This window comes from Cariama cristata, unplaced genomic scaffold (genome assembly GCF_000690535.1).
Source record: "Cariama cristata isolate BGI_N322 unplaced genomic scaffold, ASM69053v1 scaffold20186, whole genome shotgun sequence".
Classification (NCBI taxonomy): domain Eukaryota; kingdom Metazoa; phylum Chordata; class Aves; order Cariamiformes; family Cariamidae; genus Cariama; species Cariama cristata.
The window spans coordinates 1-8,255 of NW_009621788.1; the positions used below are offsets into that span (position 1 = coordinate 1).

The 8,255-nt window shown below is 35.0% G+C and overlaps 1 protein-coding gene across 1 annotated transcript in view; it reads right to left on the reverse strand.

Moving 5' to 3' along the window:
* Positions 1–2,645: 2,645 nt before the first annotated feature.
* Positions 2,646–8,255, reverse strand: part of LOC104163198 (TBC1 domain family member 15-like) — a gene marked incomplete at both ends in the record, with an annotated part of 15,316 nt that continues 9,706 nt past the window's right edge. The window contains 5 exon segments of the mRNA XM_009702117.1: positions 2,646–2,762; positions 4,190–4,284; positions 4,576–4,679; positions 6,556–6,684; positions 8,230–8,255. The exon segment at positions 8,230–8,255 is cut by the window's right edge and continues 13 nt beyond it. Coding sequence (XP_009700419.1) covers positions 2,646–2,762; positions 4,190–4,284; positions 4,576–4,679; positions 6,556–6,684; positions 8,230–8,255 — 471 coding nt within the window.

The following is an 8,255-nucleotide window of genomic DNA, read 5'->3' on the forward strand; positions in this document are numbered from 1 at the left end:
TTTTTTTTATTAATAATAACCAACATCCAGCAGATCTAACAAGATTTAGCAGCAGTTTCTGCCAATCTAAAGAGAACATAAAACAAATGCATTGTTTTTGTAGTTGTTAATGTATGTACAAACTGAGCTGACACCAGAACAGATTTTTAGTTTAAAAAGTTCCCATTTAGAGCTCAGGAGCATATATTGATTATTTTTAAGAACATTAAATATATACCTTGCACCATCATAAATACAGATGGAGAGGAGAATAAATATGAGTCTGTAACTGGTTGCTTTTTTCCAGATATTCAAAATCCTTTAATGTCTTCCCACTCCCCCCTGCCCCCCGCAACTGAAGATTTTCTTTTCAAATAGATTTGAAAAAGAGATGCTGAGCTTCAATCTCAGGAAAACATATGGTGCAATAGCTTTTATGAAGAAAATTAACATTTCTTTTTTCTAGCACTGAATATGCTTTAAAGATTCCTGTATTTAGGGAAGTAGGGACTGTTCTGCTTGGATGGTTTTTTAAATACACGAAAGTCCAAGACCATCCACGTAACCAAGAAGCCAACAACAGAAAAAGACTACTACCTATCAAACTGAGGAAGGGGATTAACAGCAAACTATTACTAGCGAGAAGCATGAAACACACACATACCCAGACCCAACTGAAGGAAGTGCCTTTACGTTTCTGTGCCCAGAAATGATGAATCAAGTTCATATGCCCTAAAAATCACTCACATGCCGTATAAGAAAAAGTTGTATTTGAATAGAGAATAAAATGCCCGTTTTTAGAGCATATCATTTTTACAAATACCTAGAAAATTTTAGTTGTATACAAAATATTTTCAAAATTTCAAAGCTTTTTAATGCTTCTTCCAGTTTCTTTGTCTGTAATTAACAGTCCAATTAAGAAGAGGACAATGATTTTTAGAGCTCATTTCCCCTTCCTGACTCTTCCAACTACCTTACCATTGATGCTCAAGTCAGCTTATCTACCGCCCTATTGCTGCTGACCTCCGTAAGTAAGGGAGAACATGATTTATGTGTGTCTGTCATCAGCCGTTGGTTCAACATGACATGACATTTCTCAGCTGGCTGATTCCATTTCTTAACAATGTAATAATAACTGAATAACTGAAAAGAGGATTAGAGTCAATGACTGAAAATATGGAGCAGGTGTGACAAGAAAAATAGAACAAGGAACAAGTGACAGATAAATAATTAAAAGGTCAAAAGAAAAAAATGTTTTATTCCCCACACATTTAATACTTAATAAAATTAAAAACAAATGCTGAGAATGTTCTGTTCAAGACAGTTTAAGAGTCTCTTAAAGAATAAAACTAGCTTCATGAATGCAGACTTGAGGAATTAATTCAGAAAAATGTTGTATTAACAGCTGTTCTGTCCCCTCCCCTATTTGGCAGTTTGTGGCATTATTCAGATCTCTCTACAGCTGCTGTCACAGGATTAAGAGCAGCATTGTACCAATGCTTGAGTAGCTTAGAAGCCTTGGACAGATACAATGTCAAATGTACTATATTTACATTATTATTGCTTGTTTGTAAAACACAAGACTTATCCACTACGTACATTTAAGCCAGCTAAACAATGTTTTTAATAGAATGGGTGGTGAATGTGCTTTAATTTCATTTAGATGTCACTGCACATTACTGAAGGTTGAAATGTGGAAAGACATGTAGAACAGAGCTACATGTTTAAACAGTTTCAATCAGTTTTAGTTTTCCCCCAAAGATCAAGTCTCTCTACAGACTTGACAGAAAGGACAAAAGCTGACAAAGTACTAAGGCTCTGCAGCAAGTTTACTAGCAATTAAAGATTTGTTCCTAGTTTTTGCCTTCAAAATCTGACACAAAGTGGGCTTTTAGAATCCCAATACTTTTCTGAGACAGAACACTAAAGAACCCTCAAGTACACAACAACCAAATGTCATGCCAGGGGTCGAGGAGGAACCAGCTAGAAGTATCTTTTCCCTCCCTCCCAAGAGAATTAACAGAAGGCAAGACTTAGACATCTCATATACACAGTGATTAAAGCAAGATGCTATATGCTCTTCCTTCTGCAACAGATGTGTACACTAAAGTGTAATTTTTGACAGACTGTTAAGTGTGCTCCTCAAGAACCAGCTTTTAAAGTATTCATAAGAACATCCGTGTTTACAAACAGCTGGTTCAGCATGCTGAGCTTTAATTACAGCAGTGGCAGCCGGTTTATCATTTTTATTGATGTATCAGTCTTAAAAATGGATATAACACTCACGCTCCAAAGACCCAAACCCATTTAAAACTCTGAAAAGCAAACTTGCCTCAATTCTAAAAAGAAAAAAACAAACAAAAACAAAAGCAAAAAAACCCCTCAAAACCCCAACAGTAGGGCTATGGTGAAGACAAACTGCCACTTAAAACCCAATCCCATCTCAGCTGATGAATTCAGATACCTGTGATAAGCATCAGATAGAAGAGAGGAAGAAACAGGATGAGAAACTGAACAAAGTTACTACATTATTAAAATATAAATCTTGACATTTTCAAAAAGCAGTGTACTCAATACAAGTTCAATTGTATTAACAGGCCTTAACATAAGCAAAGCTGCATATCACAAATTAGAAAGGTCTTTACATTTAGAGGAACAGAACTTACCTAAGTCAAAGTCATACATGCAATAGGTCATCAAAATATCATGAAGTAAAATCAATCCTGGATTATCTTCACCTTCATAGAATTTATTTGTTCGATCTGTCCTGTTTACATCTTTCTCTAAGAAAACAGTCCAGATTTAAAAGTATTATCTAAACAAGCTCTACAAAGCCAGCATCAAATGAACTGAGAATGTTCTTTAAGCTGCTGATTTTTTCCTCGAACACTGTTGCAAAACTTTGAAGTGTTTAAGACAACTGCATAACTGAATATCATTTCAAAATAAAGAATATTTTAAAAGAAAGAAGCTTATACTCTGCAATAAAAGGATTTGCTTACAAACAGATTTTAGAGCTTTTTTCTTTTTTTCCTTAATACTTCTTATGGAAAAGTTCCTGATTATAATTCAGTGAAAATGTTTTACACTTACAGGGATTAAGAATAATTTTATGTGAGTTAGCTATGCAATGCCATTTATCAATACTTACGCAACGCAGCATAAGCCATAGTAGGAAAGTTACCACGTGATCAGCTCAAAGACACTGTGTCAGTTCATGACAGCACGTTTATAAATTCTGTTTTAACAAGTTCCTATAGCTTATAGTGAGCTGAAAACTGCTTGTTTCATCAGGCAGTTTTCATGCCTCAAACATACCAAGCACACAGCATACTCTTTAATAATGTGAAATTCAAGACTGATGTATGAAATAAGCAAAACTTTGAGTGCACATTAATAAAAGTAGTATTTTGTGGTTTTAGATCTATTTTACAAGATAAGCCTAATATTGTCATTTACATTTCAAACACTTAAAAGGGAACAGAACTGCTTCACCAGAAACAGAAATTCTGGTCTTTTTTGAACTCCAAAGATTTTTTTTTTCCTGTTAACACACACACTCTCTAAAAAGGTAGTTTACTAATCTACTAAGATTAGACTTTCTCAACCCTTTCAGCTTGCCTGTTGAGTAACTGCCTGAAATAAATTTAGTCCATGTCTCAGAATAACATGACAGTCTTATCCTGTCTCCTGAAATAACTATTTAGTAATCCTAAACATTGGTCCTCAAACCTCAGTACCAAAGAGAACTGAGCATACAAACTGCTAATACTCAGCAGAACTTGATGAGATTTTTAAAAGTAGGTATAAAACCCTACAAGTCAGAATGCACATATACAAATCCCTACAAGAAATTTTAAAATATAAAGACACATTTTCAGATTCTTATTGTGTGTCATTATTTTAATGACATTCCCAGTAAAACTACATCGTGAAATAACATGAAATACAGAGCCTTTTGTTACTAAGTAAAGGAGTTAAATCCAGCCATTTTGTAACACTAATGTGTAAAGCTCTGAATTATTCTGGTTAAGAAAGTTTTAGTATTAAGTATATAACAAAGTTTAGGCACCTCTGAAAACAGCAATATGTTACTTTTTAGTGCCTCTTCACAGAGGTTACTCAAAAGGTTACCTTTTTCCAACTTCATACTTAATTATAAAAGTGTGTGAATTAGTACAGTTAGGTATGTTTCTAAATTTAAATTTACCTATAAGACTCCGGTAATCTCTTAATCTTGAATTTCGTTTTTCCTGTTCCTCACTGACAGATTTCCACTGCAGTTTCATCCTGAAATATTCGTCCCTGAAGAAGGAAGACAATTTTGAAACCAAAACATGCTCAATTTCTTTCTTTTTTATTTTAGCTCTCATTTATTCTATTTGTTCTTTGGCATAAATGGGATAACAAGACGCTGCTTATGTAATATTTTTCCTTTACTATAACAATCATTTTTAGGAAAGTCTCACACACTTCTTTGCACTCAACAATCTTCAGCAGCTTTCAAGTTTCCAAAAAGCTTTCTACATCACTATATGCCTTAAGAAAAAAGCAGCTTTTTAATTTATTTTGTAACAAAACCCCCACTGTACTCACGTTTTCCTTTTTTGCAGGTTTGCTCTCTCTTCTTTAGTACTATTCCAAGGAAAATACCCCAAAAGAAATTTCCATGCCTCTTTTCTTAAAGTATGGCAGAGACCCTAGTGAAATATGGATATGAAACATTAACAAAAAGACTATTTCACTTTCATAAGGAAATGTTCCTGTAGTGATAAAATGCTTCTTAAAGTAACAACTTAAAAGAAAATCTTTATAAAAGTAAGCCTCTTTTTACATTCTAGCCAAATCTTATCTGCTAACTAGGTTTCACACTTGGAGGAAACAGGAAGAAGAGAATGTGATTAAGCAGAAAAATGTAAAGCACTGGATTCATCCTTAGAAGATAAAAAAAGAAACTTTAGAAAATACTTTTCTTCCTATATTTTCGTTTCACTGATGAAAATAAAAACCTTACAGGCATCACAGACTTAAAGTAGTAAAAAAAAGTACCTTTAAAATTTATATATTTAAACATCATGCAGCTTAACTGCCAAACTTCTGGTTTCACCACAAATTGATCTTGAGGACTAGACTTCCATTTATTTATTTATTTTTAAACAAATATTTTAATCTAACAAGATATGGCCAACATGCGGATGAATCTTCCAAGCAATCAAAAAAATACTAGTGTTCACTCAAGGACACTATTTGTCAGAAATCTTTCCAAGCAACGCTCATCATCTGCAGATGACAAAAATGCACTAGCTGTATCATATCCCACTCTCATCAAAAGAGCTTCTGTCAACTCCTGCAGTATAGTCATGAGAATGAGGCACTTTTGCAATCAGACGCTCCAGTTTACTGGTCCAAGGCCAGCTTGATTCCTCACTATATTATTTCATTAACCATTAGATTAAGGCAAGGAAGATGGTGCAGCAAATAGCATCAGCCACTGCAAAAACAAGTAGCAACTGGAACTTTTCCAGTAACAGGCAAACAGTTTAAGAGAGGCATTTTAAACTTTTTTTTTTCCTCCTTTGATGAGGATCTGCAGTTACTGTACTGGAAGTTAGTGGGATCTTGGGTCATAAATAAAATAGAACACTCACTCTTCTGGCAATGGACAACAGAGATGAGAGGGAAACGGGCTACTTGAAGAAAAGGTTTGTAAAAATTCTCATGATTGCAGAAGGGTCCTTAATTGGGCACCTCAGGCACAAGTATATTAAAGAACAGTCACAGAAACTGAAAAGGGCCTCAGTTTCACTCTACCCCCTTCATAGTACATTATTTAATATGTATAGGTCTTTAAAAAAACTGTAATATCAAAGTTATCATTCTCTACTCTGCTCAAAATCCAAGAATGCAAGACTGCATGCTGGCAAACATGCATCAACAAGTGCACAAAGAATGCATTAAGGCAGTTGGATTCCCACCAAAAAAAAAAAGAGAAATACTGGAGTAATATTAGGTAGAATAGCTACAGGATACAATGAAAGTTTTCAAAATTTCCATCACTGAGATTAAATTCACATTCATATTGCAAAAATCCTCAGTTCAATTTAAAAATAAATAAATAATCAGCAAAAGTGTTTAGGACTGCTCTGACGAGGCACAAATCCAGGAAAACTGCTGGGCAAAGAAGAGAAGCTTTTGTTGGAGAAGGGTAAGAAAAATCCCTCAAAAAGAAAAGAATAAACCTGATATCCTAACACTGAAGCACTGGTGTTTTCCTGAAAGGTACTTTGATGTCTCTTCTTTATCACTTAAGCCTTTGTGTTTTCAACTCATTCACTTTAGCTAGCCACCACAAGATCACTCTCCTTGTAGAGTGCTTTGTATGGCTGCAAGACTGCTAAGATATTCGATTAGCATTAAATCATGCTTTATGAAGTCTCTCCAACAATACTGATTGGCTCAAAGTCCTGCACAAAGCATTACAGGGTAATGAAGACAGCATAACCATGGTTTGGGAAGGAAACAAACAGGGACCAGAAGCAAGCCCTAGGTCTTGCTGACTTTAGAAAAACAAGTTACCCCTTTGAATATCAATCGCTTTATGTAGTCGACATTTAAAATTCTTCCTTCAGAATCCATATTCTTAGCCCATTCTTCAGCTGATACAGGCTCTCTTCTACTAACTTCTGGCTGTTTTCCTAGATCAATCTGAAACACATGCAAATATGTTTTATGAATCCCACTGAAGTGCTTCAGTAGTTTTAAACAACTGCACAAATAGTACTAAGCTTGCCAGTTTCTTATATTCAAGTGCAACTACATTTTCACATGTGCATACCTCAGTTAGCAACTCTAAGGATCTAAGGCTGTGTCCACATTAGCAAGTAGTGTGGACCAACACAGGCAATCTTTAGAGCAAGACACTCCGTGCTGAGGACCTGGGTATACATGTTAGTATTTCAGACTTTGGAGGAAGATGTATGTGTGTCTTAAATAACCTTCTACCCCAACACACACCTCTGAGCTAACTAAAAGCCTCTATGCAACTAGAAACGTATGAAGTATGTGCAACACTGCAAACAAGGACAACAGGGAGCTTCACTTCAAAAGCACATTCCTGATACACACTAGTGCAACTTGAGAGAATTGAAAACCAACTTGGGTTCAGAGATGCTATGCCCACACAGACTGCACAGCGTGACTAAAAGATCAATTTAAGTACACCATCCCTTAAAAAAGAAACAAGTCAACTGTATGTGCTCTCAGAACTCATAGCACCCACCAAAGTTTCACAGTTTGTGGTTAGTCTCTCTTGGCTCCCAAATTGCATGTTTAAGCACAGCAGAATTCAGCAGACAATAATTCCTTACTTTCTAAAAATATTCTGATGATGGCAAGCACCAAGTCAATTTGTGTTTCAACTCTTTAGACGTCTAAGGCATTTGCCAGCTTAAGATATACAGGTCAGTGTTATTTTCAGTATGTAGCATTCATTATACTACTTCTCACTGATAAATTAACTGATTAAGTGCTAGACAGAAAGTTCTTAGAACTACATAGTTCATACAGCTACTGCTAAAATATTTGTGCTATTTTGAACTCCAGAAAAAAGTTAACATTCAAAATAGTTTAACACTCTAAAAACATATAAGCTGCTTAAACAGTAATCAAAAGCATTTAAAAATAAGCCTTTTCCATCTATCTGCAAACGACACCAACAGGAGCCCAAAGTGATTCATGATCCAATTACAAGTTCATTCTAGCTTTGATTCAAGTCATATATAAGTTTGTACATTTATACACCCTAGACATTAATCATCCAATTAAATACTTCATTTTAATCTTCTTAGCTGTCTTAAAACAAACTGAAATGTTAAAGAGATTAGCCAAGAGAGTTTGTTATTAAGCTGCATACCCCTATTTTACTTAACATAGCCATATCTGACCACAGAGGAAACACTATACATGAAATGGGTTGCTTTTCAGGGCAGTGACTTTAAGATAACAATAATCCCCATTTCAGTAATGATAAAATTTCTTTCAAAGCAAAACTCATATTTGCAGGCATAAAAATGACATATTCTCGAAGTAGCTGATGATGGTCTTACTCTTGTGAATAAATGGTAGGGCAGCATACGCCACAACTGCCAAGCATAAACAGCGTAACTCGCTGAGCTTCAAGTCCTACCTTTCCATTATAGGTGTGCATAAAAAGAATCAATGCATCTGTATCATATTTATTTACATACTCACTCGTGTAATGACTTCAAATCCTGGTT